Here is a 14111-nt window from a genome sequence, read left to right on the forward strand (position 1 = left end):
ATATGTAAAATAAAACTGTCAGAGAATTACTGAACATGTTTTGGACAGATTTGTTGGATAATGTGATGGTACATGGATCACGCAGAAATGAATACAGATTAATAATTTTGTATTTTGTAGTTTTTTCACCATTATGGATGTGACAGGTATTTAATGCGAATTGAGTTATACAAAATTGCCACTATAGTCAAAAAGATTATGTCATTTAATCCATTTTTATTCATGTTTTTCCATTTTCCTCAATGACTTCACTTCAAAACGCCTAAGGAAAAACAAAAAACAAAAACACAGGGCTTAACTGTTTATTTATTCATTTATTTATTTTTGTACATGAAACTAAAGAAAGAATAAGAATTTGTATATTTAAAAGAAGAAAGAGTTAAATGATGCATAATTACAAAATAAGTGGCTTTATTATGTTATTTATATCATATATTTGAGCATTATGTAGTTCTTAAATAGTAATATAATATCAAAATGCAGCATTTATCCTCTCGTTGACTGGACTTCTATGAACTGAAAAAACAGTAACAAAACAATTTTTAAAAGTAGTAAACAGTAGAAACAGCAGCATGGCATTTGTAGGGCAATTACGTACATTTATTTGATATAGTTTCAGTGAACAAAACTAAACTTAAATCATGGTTTGTCTGGTGTTCATGGACAAAAACATAAAATCCATTGATTATCTTTGACACTGAAAAAATAAATCTAGTGTCAACCTGAAGAAATCAAGTCAAGATAATCTAGTGAAAAGTCTATAATTTCATAAAATGTTAATAAACGAAAACCTCTGCAGTGAAAGTACTTTCATCTCATTCCTTTAATTTCAGTGAACTTTAACCTGGTTAAAGAAGTGAACACACGGCGCCATCTAGAGGATTTTACAGGTCACAACACAAAACTGAATGAATCCACAGGTTTATTAGACTGGTTTAAAATTAATCTATTAATACAAGGACTAAATGTTTTTTTCTTTATTAGTTCAGACATATGTACTGCCATTTTTTTAAAGGAATAATGAAACTGATGACTGATGTTAAGTAATTAATGAAAAGGTGTAAATCAGCAGCAGCCCTTTTGATTATGCACGCCTTATATATGTTTGTTTTGTAAACGTAGGTTTTAGTTCTGGGTTTTTGTTGGTTTCTGTATATTTTCCGCTTTTTGTTTTGTTTTGTTTTTTTCGTGTCGCGGTGGAACTCTTCCTCTCCGTCGTTGTTTCCGGTCGGACCATAACACCGGAACACGACATGGCGACCTCCTTGCTGCGGTTAGGGCGTCTGGGTTCTCTCAAGGTAAAAGCTCCAGAAACCAGTAAAATGTGTTTTATTCAGACTCCTCATCCTCATATTGACCCGGAATGAAGGTCTGTGAGGTAAAACGGGTGAACCGTGTCCCTCCCGGAGGTCGGACGGTCCGTACTGACGGTCATTCCACCTTAAGAAGGACAGACACGTCGCTTCCTTAACTTTAAACCTTTTAAATACGACTTATATGAATACTAAACCCTTTAACCATTATTTAACACACATGTGTGCTCATTAATGCTCAGTTACAGATGCTGTGTCATGTTCATTAGTCTTATTTGATTCAAATAAGTTAGAACCGAAGGAACCGAACAGGTGGATCCGACCTTAAAGGTTCCTGTGCGGTCACAGGTTATTGTCGACCTTTAAAACGCACGAGGAAGGTTCTTAAAAGACTGGTTAGTTGATAAAATGTCAGCAGAAGTTAACCCTTACTGTGCCTTCTCGTGTTTTTAGAAGGTTAATCCTAAAAACATAGAGCTAAAGCTAATGCTAAAGCTAAAGCAGAGGTTCTCAAACATTTTGGAACCACAGATTCAATTCATAATAACAGAACAGGTCTAGATAAAACTAATATGGAGTGAAGATTATGTTGTTGAGATTATATTATTAATGATGGGATGTAGACGTGAGTGAGTCTTTTTAACTTAAAAATAAACTCACATATTAGGTGAAACAGGTCACAGTTTGGACCTTGGACCATGTTTTGCGTTTAATGTGAATGAATCATTTCCAACTTTGACACTAAGAGAATAAAATGTAAAAGGACACTAAAGATTCGACTGGCTTTCAACACAAAGGATATTTGTTGTAAATAAATGTTTTATTTCTGTTCAAACAGGTGTCTATTGTAAATCAGAGTTTGTGTTTCAACGAGATGAACTGTATAAATAAAGGTTAAATAAAAATAAATAAATTCTATCAGATCAGACAGCAAAGATAAATCCTAGTTCAGATTTTTGTATAAAATCTGTGAGATTTTTTGACTGAGACCCTGGTACCCTGGTTACATCTATCAGCTCCTCAACAGCCAATGTCATATTAATGTTAGAAAATCCACCTTAATCTGATTTTATGTCATAATAATTTCATTTACTTCACATTCATCCAGACATTCACCATGACTGTAAATTCTATTCTATTCTATTCTATTCTATTCTATTCTATTCTATTCTATTCTATTCTACAAAAAGTAAATAATGGATCAAATCTCAAAGGACAGGAAAACACGTTCTTGTGCAGGTTTTCTTTACATTCTGCAAAAATATGGAATATATTTAGATATTATACATCTTCTATTTTTAGTGTAAATGGACGTGGTCTCAAATTTGTTGGATGGATAAAAAAGGGATGAATTTCTGTGAGCTGTGGTGACCTTACCTTCTCATAACAGCACAGATTGTGTTTATTCAACCACCTTTACGTTTGTTATTATGGTCAAAAATTATATTATCAGTCAATATTAGCCTATTAATTATCACAGCTCAAGTAAAATAATCATTTCTTTAGGTTTATAGGGTGGTTTTTGCTTCTGAGTGAAAGTTGACAAAACCAGACAGTTTTTGTGACTGAAATAATTTCTATGACATATTAGTCTCTGATCCGGTGACGTAGATCTTATTTAGTTCATTTTGACTGAATGTCCTCTCACCCATTGAGATGAAAAATTCAGAGGTGATTATCTGTGGTTTCAAACTCATGTTTCTGGTGAAACCATGACCAACACTGGAGAACATTACAGAAATCTAGAGATAGAACACTTTAAGTAGAACACTAAAAACTACTGACAACATAAAGAAAATAAAATGCCACAACAAAAAAATTCTACCTATCAGTAACAATATAAAACCTACTATAGAATTACAAATGCTTTTATTTGTATTTTATAGTAGATTTTATTTGACGCTCAGACTGAATGACACTTAATTTTGTGTTAATTACAGGAATAATAATGACATTCTATTCTTTTCATTAGTTATGACAATATACATTTATATCATGATAATTAGAGCCATTGATCACAAACAATAATGATCATTATAGAATTTTATAGAGTGAATCACAAGTCTTAGTTAGTTCATCTCTGCTTTGGGGAGAATATTCATGCTCATTAATTTGGTTGTGTTGCTTTCAGAAGGGGTCTTTGTGTTTTTTTAATCCACATTTGTTCGTTTACTAAATTCAGATTATTTATCCTGTTTACTGTATTCATAGTGTTTTATCTATGTGTTTTTATTGTGGCCAATGCAACGTCATTTTGTTTTGCAGTGCATCTATGATGTAATGTTTAAATGACAATCAAGAAATCTGAATCTTTCTCATCACTGGTTTGGTTGGAGTTTAGTGGTTTTTTTGGGGGGTTTTTTGGGGGGTTTCCTCACCGTTCTGGTGGTTTCCTGCAGTGTCTCCGGCTGGAGAGCCTGGGCGTCCTGAGGAACCGTTCTGCTGCATCATTCTGCACTCAGGCCGAACAGCCCCCGGCAAAGAAAAAGACAAAGGCTGCAAGCAAAAGTAAGGATGATTCCCCTCATGAAGCGTTCAGATCTGTCAGCTGGTTGTGATTCTATTGTTTTTCTCCTTTGTGTTACATTTTAATGCTAATATGAAACTTTCCTTTCAGTGTAAAAAGTGCCTTGATCCTGGTTCCAGTCAGATTGTTAGTGTTTAAATGAGTTTGTGCTATTTATTGTGTTAAAGTTTGGTAAATGATAAATGTACATTGTTTTCTCATAACGTTATTTTCTGTTTTTTTGCGGCTGCTCATATAAGCTGTAGCCCTGCAGTATTTTTTCCTTCAGCCTTGATAAGTTTTTATTCTCCACGTTAAGCTCTTCATCGCTGCAGTGGTGGAGTCATTGTGTATCTTCACTGAGCAGAGGGTTTTGTTGTCTCTACAATGAACAGAGGGAAGACAAATGAGAGTGTTAATGTCAAGGATGTGAGCTGTAGGAAGTGTGCATCATCAGTAACCATGGCAACGGCAAGTGTGGTGAGGGAATGGAGAAACTGCACCGTAATATTATACTGAATTAGGCTGAATTTAACCAGATAATCTGATTAAAAAGCTCAAAGTTCAGTCATGAGTGTATTTTATCTGGCCATGTTTTATTTCCTGTGTTACTGAGGTGGGAGTTGTAGTTCAGATCAGTTGATCAAACTGTGGAAGTGTAAGATCAGAACTGAGCTTTTTTCAACTGTCATTTGAGACTTTTTGTTGGAAAAACTGTTGTAGATTTGATGCTCATTTTTGTTTGAGACGTTCACGGGGCTTGAATCTTCAAGTTCAGATCAACATTAAATCTATAGCCTTCAGTCTTTCTCTTGTAGGAACATGTAGCAAAGAAAATGATTATTTGGAAAAATAATACAGAAGTTTGTTCTCTAGTATTTTTAAGGTTTTTGGTGTAGAAGAATGTGGTGATGGTTAAGGTGCAGCCCTGTTCTGGGTCAAGTTTCAGTGATTTTCAGTTTATTTCATGTCATTTCAGTGTAAATGTGTTTAACTGCTCTTGTTACCATTCTCCTCCAGATGACAGAGCGAACCTGCTCGCCTACAAGACCACAGTTGCCTTTCCAGTTAAACTCTTAGACCCTGGAGTTTTCCCATCACAGTCTCTAGGTTCTGCTGCAGAAACAGTCGCAGCTGCAGCCGCAGCACCACCCATCACAGCTAAAGCTGAAGCAGCTGCAGAAGCTCTAGTAGCTGCAGCTGAACCTCCAGCAGCTGCAGCCGAACCTCCAGTAGCTACAGCCGAACCTCCAGCAGCTGCAGCCGAACTTCCAGCAGCTGCAGCCGAACTTCCAGCAGCTGCAGCCGAACTTCCAGCAGCTGCAGCCGAACTTCCAGCAGCTGCACCCGAACCTCTAGCAGCTGCAGCCGAACCTCCACCACCTGCAGCTCCAGCCGAACCTCCAGCAGCTGCAGCAGAACCTCCAGCAGCTGCAGCCGAACCTCCAGCAGCTGCAGCCGAACCTCCAGCAGCTGCAGCCGAACCTCCAGCAGCTGCAGCCGCAGCCGAACCTCCAGCAGCCGCAGCCGAACCTCCAGCAGCTGCAGCTGAACCTCCAGCTGCTGCAGCCGAACCTCTAGCTGCTGCAGCCGCAGCCGAACCTCCAGCTGCTGCAGCCGCAGCCGAACCTCCGGCAGCTGCAGCTGAACCTCCGGCAGAACCTGCACCACAGGACTTAGTTGTAGCTGAAGCCCCTGTGGTTGAAGCCCCTCCAGCTGCTGTAGAAGATGCTCCAGTTCTTGCCTCCACCTCAGATGATGGAATCAAAGCTGCTTCTACTGAACCCACTGATCCTGCGGTTGATGCCTCATCTTCTTCCTCATCCAGCGACTCCGACTCCGACTCCGACTCTGACTCAGACTCTGAAGATGAGAAGTCAGACGTGAAACCCACGCCCACAGAAGTGAAAGAAGACATGCCTGAAGCAGAAGCTGCACCTGAAGCAGCTCCAATAGAGACACCGAGCACCACGGAGGAGTTAAAGGATTCAGCCCCGGAGACCTGCACCAGCACTCAAGAAACGCTGGAGGCCAAAGAAGAAGCTCCAGCAGTGGTAGAAGCTGAAACGGCGCCAGTAGAAGCTGCAGAGCCTGTAGCTGAGGTCTCCCCTCCTGTAGAGGGTGCTGAAGAGCTGGTGGACCCAGCACCAGTTGTTGAAGCTGTAGGAACCCGTGTAGAAGCTGAAGCAATACCTGAAGTGGTGGTTTCCCCTGCTGTGGAGAGCACTGAGGAGTTGGTGGATTCTGCTCCAGTTGTAGCTGAAGCTGCTACAGAGTCTGTAACTGAAGCTGCGCCCGTAGAAGCTGAAGCTGCACCTGTAGAAGCTGAAGCTGCACCCGTAGAAGCTGAAGCTGCACCCGTAGAAGCTGAAGCTGCACCCATAGAAGCTGAAGCTGCACCTGTAGAAGCTGAAGCTGCACGCGTAGAAGCTGAAGCTGCACCCGTAGAAGCCGAAGCTGCGCCTGTAGAAGCTCCTGCAGAGCCTGTAGTTGAAGCAGCCCCAGTCGAAGCTGAAGCACCCCCTGTAGAAGCGGCCACTGAAGCTGTGGCTGAAGCTGCCCCAGTAGAAGCTGAAGCTTCCCCAGTAGAAGCTGAAGCTGCCCCTGTAGAAGCTGAAGCTGCACCTGTAGAAGCTGAAATTGCCCCAGTAGAAGCTGAAGCAGCCCCTGTAGAGGCTGCAGCTGAGACTCCGCCCCCTGCTGAGGAGCTGGTGGATCCTGCTCCGGTCGTGGCTGAAGCTGCAGGAGAGGAGATCCAGGCCGAGGCTCCAGTTGAAGCTGAGGGTACACACTCCGAACACCCCCCCCCCCCCCCCCCCCCCCCCCTTCTCTTTTATCTATTTACAGACCCCGCCCCCTCCAGTGACCACGCCTCTTTTCTTTCTGTACTTTGTTGATGAGGTTCTAACCAGATCCATCACATGCAGTAGATGCTGTTGCTCCCACAGTTTTTTTAAATCTCATCCCTGGATGTTTAATGTCATTGCATTTCTTTTTTTTTTGATTTGTTTTTTTTTGCTTTTTGTGTGTGCTCTAGTGTCTCGTGCTTTAACATCTGCATCTTCATCGCCTTGGCTTCTGCTCTGCATTAGATTTATTCTGAGTTTTAACTCCCATCATCCCTTCATCAAGTCATTGTCCAATCATGGTGTTGCATTAATCCTGCTTGCATCTCTGCCTGTATTTAAAGGGTTAATTTAGATTTTTAGAAGCGTGGTTGTATCATTGTATCACCTCCAGTAGATTAAAGTCAGGTTTATGCTCAATATGCAACAAATTTTCACTTTTATCTTACTAGTTTTACACATTTAAAGTGCCAATTTGTAATATTTTACTCTTCAAACATACAAAAATCATGTAAAATTATTTCATAGTCTGAAGAAAGAATATCTGCGACAGTAATGATGATGAGCATCTCACTTTAGTCACATACATGCTAACCCTTAAAGACCTGCAACTATTTTTATGGCAACATCCAAATTAACTTTTTCTTACATTACACCTTTTCAATATGATTCATCACCATCTATGATAATATTATCCTCTTTATTTTGAATTTTTTTCTTTATATTTGGTCTCAGACTTAATAGAGTTTATATTGTGAATGATTATAAATGATGCCAATAAACATCTTAATATTACTAAGAAATATGAAAAGAAGCTTCTCCTCAAAGTAAATGTAAAGTGTGTACTGTTTTATTTGAAGAGAAGTACTTCCGCCACAGTAACAGTACTTTTATTTCACTGAAATAGCGTAGACTATCATCTGCATACAATCCCACTTCCATAAATTTAAATTAACCCTTTAAACCCTGTTCCCTGCTGCTCCTCTCACGCCAAATTCATCTTCACTCCCAGAGTATTTTGCTCATTTTGATGCATTTCACTTATTTTTGCTTTTTTATTGTATGAAATTTAAGTTTTAATGTGTGAGTTACAGATTATAATGTCACTGTTGTTGTTTTTGTGCCATGTAATGTTATTGATAATGTTAATGTTAAAGTGCACATCGTTGTTACAGTGAAGACGTGGTTCTGACGGCGGCTGGACAAGCAGAAGTTGGTTGTTGTCGGACTCATGGGGGACATTTCAGAAAGCAGGATTACACAGGTTTACAAAAATAAAACGATGCAGCAAAATGTAGCTGTGAACAGAATTGGGTGATATATCGACCTTTTGAGGACCTGTGTTAAAATAACTTCACTACTGAAAGAACAAAACCTACAAACTGAATGAGATGACGACAACTTTATTGACATGTTGTCATTTACGTAAAATCTATAACTAAAAATAGACGTCTATAGAATTTACATGAACATGATTTATTTGTAAATGTCAAGTCAATTAATTGTTGCAACATTGTTGCAACATGCAAATATTTTACAGATATTAACGTAAGAGCAAAATATAGCAAACACACAGTGTAATGACATAATGTAAGGACACTGATGGTCAAATCCAATTATGACGAACACTGCCCTTAATGTATGCTGCTGCCACCTACTGGTCAAACGGAGTCATTAGTTTAGTTTATTTGATCAATACATACAAAAATATGTATAATTTATAAAGTTATTACACTGTGCTGTACAGGTTAAATCTCAAAAATATCTGAATTTCCCCCTTTAAAAAAAATCAAGCAATCATAAAAACAGACACAGAAACTAATCCAAATACAAGTATTGATTAAACAGAAGGAAGAAAAAAACTATGCGGCTACATAAATAGGAACTTAAGATGCAATGCCAGGAAAATATCAGACACTATAATTTACACATGGTACATTACACATAATACGAAGACAGGCATGTAAAAAAAAAGACAGAAAATGACTCCAACAAGTATTGATGTACATATTTACAAATGATTTGTAGAATGAGACATAATCACTAATGTTGAAATAGTTGGAATCCATTCGTAGAGAAATGCTTAGTGTTTGCCATGTCTCCCACTGCAGTTGCATGAACTAAAAATATTCCTACACCTCTAATATTAGCATAAAACACCTCTATCCTTGTATTTTCCATCATTTGTTCTGATGATCATCAGTATTTGTGGATGCTGTTTGTCTGCAGCCACCAGCAGCTCACAGAGTTACAGTACAGAACATGTCTTTTACTTTATTTCCTCAGTATTTTTTCCAAGTTTGTCCAATTACACTCAAATCCAACATCTAGTGGTGGAAGTAGACAGTGATGGCTACTGATCATCTAATTTAAACAACTAAATCTATGACGCTAACATCAACAAACGCATCTATTATAAATGTGGTCGAGAGTTCAAGGTGAAGCACCAGATGACCAGTTGGTGGCGTTAATGCTTCATCTGTGTGATTAAAAGAGCATCAGACACATCTCAAACAGTAGGAAATGATCTGAAGATAATACTTAAACATGACAGGACTGATCAGTATTTGGTCATGGAAAAGCTGGGGAAGTCATGAAAAAAAACAAAATTTCCAGGAGAAGTAAGTAAAACCATCAAGTCTTAGAATTAAGTGAAATTGTTAAAAGTTTTGGAAGTCATGGAATTAACTGGAGCTTTGGTTTTCAGGTCGAGTATACGTTATGAAACCAGAGCAAAGAAAATCATTCTTCCAATACCATCATTAACCCTTAGAGATCTATGGCAGTTGTTATTTCTGACCTCAAATTTATTTTACAAATGAATCTGGAGTTTATTTTTATTTAATTTTTTACTTAATTTTTACTTAGTTTTGCTCATACAAATAAACAAGGCATTTTACATACATCAACATATCTAATCAAACATCCCTGTTAAACATATAATTAAAAAAAAACCCTGCTATCTGCAGTAGATATTGATTACAATTAGTCACAAATGAAACATGAATGACACTATAAAGAGAAAAAAAAAGAAAACATACATGTAGATGACCACTTCTGAATGCTTATTACATTAAAGGTTAATCATGGGACTCCATCTCTTCATAAACAGCTCTCCCTGACTTCTAAGTATATGAGTAATTTGCTCCATCTGATAGATTTCCCACACTTTCTCAATCCAAATATTATATGTGGGAGGTTCAGGTCTCGAATCTGGCGTTTATTTTAACCAGTAAACGGTCACAGGTCCTTGAAAAGTCCTGATTTAAGTCCAGCGCTGAGGTTTTTTTTTTTTTTTTTGGTCCATATCTCCAGTATCTAACCGGGTCCTTTTGGTTCCAGCTGACACGTCCTTGTCCAGCTGGGTCCTCCTGCTTCCTGAACCCCCCCTCCAGTCATTAAAGTCACCACTTGTCCGAGTCCTTTATCTGGACCGTCATGGCCTGGATTTGTCTGGGCTTGGGTCATGGCTTGTGTTCTCTGAGGTTGTTGATGTTTTACAGTTGGGTTTCTGTTGTTTCTAACCTTCCTGTCAGAGCATGGTGAGGGTTTCAGATCCAAAGACAAACGCCTCCACCTAATCAATTCTTCTGACATGTTGAAATCCATCCCATGCATATTATTCCTCCAGTTCAGGCTGGTCCGCAGACACTTTCACCTTCTTTTCTCCTCACGCCTGATTCCTGAGGCTTTTCACACCAGCATGTCTCGTCCCTCTGTTGGGGGCAATGCAGAGTCGTAGGAAACGTCCCACCATAAACCGCCTTCGTCAGCATGTGTGAATATGGAAATGTGCTGCCTCTTCTACAGATCTGTTTAAATATTAACTGCAAGCAAGAGTTTTAAAGCCAGTGGTGGATGAAATGGAGTAAATTTACCAAGAAAATACAATAAATGCAGAAAAATTTAGTGTTAGTAGCAAAAATGTAGTGTGATCTCCCTTAGTATTAGAGTATTTGCAAAGAAGAATCAGTGTTTTACCCTGTTTTAAATATAAGTAAACGTAAAATCAATCAGTTCAGACAATTAATATGCAGCTCTTATCATAATATATCACAGTGTGGTTTAAACTTGATTTCTTCTTTTATTCATGATTACAGCCCTGCTAATTCTGTATTTTGTCATATTGTGATATTAAGGAGCTCAAATCCTTTTTAAACTAATGTAGAAACACCACAGAGTAGAAAACAAATGTAGTTTCAAACAATTTATCACTAAAATCTATGATTCATTTACTGTAACTGTACTGTACTGTGTTTATTTAGGCTTGTATCCCCTTTAGTAAGTTAGGTTTAATGTACATTAACGAGAAATGTGTAGATATATCACTAAATGTGATGTGATTTTTTTAGGCCTTTTTTAATGCTCTTAATACAATTAAAACTGATCACAGATTAAATGTTGAGGCTTTTATTGTGGAATTTACAGCAGATTATAGATGGGTTTTCACTATGAGTTACAAGAAAATATGCAAAATTTGTACATTTAAGTAAAAGTACAGAAGTATTAGTACCAAAATGTACTTTAAAATATCAAAATCACCTTTAAAGTGATATGTTTTTATAAAATATAATCTATTTCATCACCCGCACTTGTGCTTTAATAAGGTTTAGACTTGATTTCTTCTTTTATTCATGATTACAGCCCTGCTAATTCTGTATTTTATGTCGTATTGTGACATAAAGGAGCTCAAATCCTTTATGAACAAATGTAGAGACTCCACAGAAAACAAAAGTGATTTAAAACAGTTTATCACTAAAATCTATGGTTTAATTTTGTTTCGTATCCCCTTTACTAAGTTATGTTTAATACATATCAGAAGAAGATGTGAATATATGTGACAGTAAATGTGATGTGATTTACACTTATTTTGTGGGTACCACTTACTGCTCTAAAACCAGTCACAGACTAAATGTTGAGGCTTTTATTGTGAAATGTAAAACAGATCATTCATGGTTTGCTTTGACTGCGAGTTGCAGAGTTGCAAAAAAAATGCACAGTATGTACAGTACATTTAAGTAAAAGTACATTGATATTAGTATCCATATGTACTTTAAAATATCAAAATCACCTTAAAGTGATATATTTATCGTATACAAATATCACCTTTTACCCTCCATTATCCCGCCCATAGAGATCCTTCTAAACACCTAAAGCGCATTATCTGCACAGCACCACAGTAATGTCAAAATGTTTTTCATACATTTTGTTTTTAGCTTCTTTTTTTGGGGGGCTTTTTTTTTGTATTTCATCAACTTCAGCCATAAACAAAAATACCAATTACTCAATAACTGTCATATATCTTTAACCCTATAAAAACCTTGTTTGTAATGTAAACAAACCACATTTTTGACGTGGATCAGTTATTTTTGATTTTGGATTAACACCAACATTGAATTATTATTTTTTGTGCTAGGTCAAATGTTAAATGCTAAAATGTGCATGTTTTACTCACTTGGTAGAAGGGTGTTAGTGTGGGAATTTAACATTGTTTATAATGTGCTGATTTAAGTGGATGGGTCAGAATTATAAAAATCATGAAAAAATGAATGAATTCTGACCTAAAACAAATAGTAAAAAAATAATATGACCTTTTATAACATGAAGTGCAAAGTGTGCATAATATGCTCACCTGGATACCAGAAGGTTAAATATATTGTATTTTATCACTAACAAGTGCATGTTAATGTTTTAGTATATCAGTAGCGTAGTTCTGCTTCATATCATGTTTTTTTATATAAAACAGTGAAATAGTGATAAAAACTGTCAGATAAATGTTTGCCTCTGAGATGCAGCTGTGTAAAAGTACAAAACTGCTAAAAAAGTTCTCAAATCTGTGCTAATTCCTGTCCTAAATCCTGCATCAGGTTCCACCACTGGTTGATAAAACTGAATCAGACATTGATGTTCAGTTTTAGTTTGAATTTGACAATGTATCATGAACTGACATTTTCCTTTTTCTGTCTGAATGTGTGAACATCAGGATCCTTCATGTTTGTGATGTTGGTGTTTTGTTTCTTCCTCCATTCAACAGAAGCCCCTCCCCCTGCCGCCGCGGCCCCCCCGGAGCCTGAAGAGCCGTTTGACAACAGCACGTATAAGAACTACCAACACCACAGCTACACGCCGTTCACATTCGCCGACTTGGACCTGGAGATGGCCAAGTACCGCCTCCCCCAGCCCTCGTCCGGCAGACCCTCCCCCCGACACTAGAGGATGATGATGGTGCCCCTCCCCCTTTTACCTGTCAGATCTGAACTCATCGTTGTAATGTTCTATTATTAAAGTTCACATGAGAGATGAAGCCTGTTTTTCTGCCGTTAATTCTGTTTTGTCTTTAAGGAACGAGAGGATAAAGACAAAGATCAAACACTGCTCTGAGCCTTTGGGGAGGAAGGGGGGGGGGCTCATTAGAATAGAGCTGAGTGTGTGTTTCTATTTTAACGGCTGTGACTACAAACCCCCCCTCCCCGCTGCCTTCACTGCCCCAGTTTTATCCCCATAGATGTGTTCAATTACAGCTGGAAATAAGCACCGTGTAGTTAAAATAATCCTGCATTTACACTTTCACAACAGGAAAAACATTAATGAATCAGTTTCCTTCTTTAAAGAAAACCTTATTTTATGGAAATACAGGATGTAAACATAATTTATCATCCAGAGCTGAGGAAATGGAAACAGAAAGTAACATAAAACTAAAACCCAGAATGAATCAACTGGAATAAATGTGTTTTCCATTCAATTCAATTAAAATCCGACCTCTGTAACATTTATAATAAAATGTATTCTGACTAGTATAATAATATGTTTATATAGTGGAACATTTACAAAGTAAAAGAAAGGGTCTAAGAGAACAAAGAAATGTAAGACTGATGTAAAAAAAAAATATATATATATATGAAAAATCCACAGCAGATGATGTAAAACAAGATTCAGATGCAAGAAAGTCAAAATAACATCCAATAAATACAGAGAATGAAGACATGAGAAAAAATACCATCATAATCTGTAAAAAGGCTTTTAACCTGAACCTTTGTAGGTTCAGTCACTATAAAATCATGCCATCCTTACAAATAAAAGTTGTTTTTTTTTTGCATATTTTGTTTGTTTTGGGTGGGAGGGGGGCCTTAATGTTTTGATATTGTGTTGTACAAAAGCAACTGCGCCAACTGTAAATTTAATATTGTTTCTTTAACCCTAAACACCCAAACATCCACCATTGACCAAAACCATCTACTGACGTAAATGTTTAATACTGATAGATAGATAGATAGATAGATAGATAGATAGATAGATAGATAGATAGATAGATAGATAGATAGATAGATAGATAGATAGATAGATAGATAGATAGATAGATAGATAGATAGATAGATAGATAGATACCTTTCATTTCAGGACACATGCAAAAGAAACTGCACTAGAATGAAATTTTGTTGCATGACT

General features: G+C 37.4%; 1 protein-coding gene across 5 annotated transcripts; it reads left to right on the top strand.

Moving 5' to 3' along the window:
- The first annotated feature begins 1183 nt into the window (after positions 1-1183).
- Positions 1184-12969, top strand: ndufv3 (NADH:ubiquinone oxidoreductase subunit V3). 5 transcript variants are annotated; one of them, XM_030125042.1, is made up of 5 exons: positions 1184-1298; positions 3713-3821; positions 4840-6350; positions 6495-6603; positions 12700-12969. In XM_030125042.1, exons 1-5 carry the CDS (start codon positions 1254-1256, stop codon positions 12876-12878), a joined length of 1953 nt encoding a protein of 650 aa, XP_029980902.1. In that variant the 5' UTR covers positions 1184-1253; the 3' UTR covers positions 12879-12969. The 5 variants fall into 5 exon arrangements, with proteins under 5 accessions (XP_029980902.1, XP_029980901.1, XP_029980903.1 ...); XM_030125041.1 differs by having other exon boundaries at positions 4840-5351; positions 5451-6603; XM_030125043.1 differs by having other exon boundaries at positions 4840-5273; positions 5439-6603.
- The last annotated feature ends 1142 nt before the right edge of the window (positions 12970-14111 follow it).

The sequence above is a fragment of the Sphaeramia orbicularis genome, chromosome 21, assembly GCF_902148855.1.
Source record: "Sphaeramia orbicularis chromosome 21, fSphaOr1.1, whole genome shotgun sequence".
NCBI classification, from domain to species: domain Eukaryota; kingdom Metazoa; phylum Chordata; class Actinopteri; order Kurtiformes; family Apogonidae; genus Sphaeramia; species Sphaeramia orbicularis.

Coding starts and splice junctions, on each gene's coding strand:
- ndufv3 (XM_030125040.1), top strand. CDS start 1,254: ATGGCGACCTCCTTGCTGCGGTTAGGGCGTCTGGGTTCTCTCAAG. Junction 3,822..4,839: donor GACAAAGGCTGCAAGCAAAA/GTAAGGATGATT, acceptor ATTCTCCTCCAG/ATGACAGAGCGAACCTGCTC. Junction 6,604..12,699: donor GGCTCCAGTTGAAGCTGAGG/GTACACACTCCG, acceptor TCCATTCAACAG/AAGCCCCTCCCCCTGCCGCC.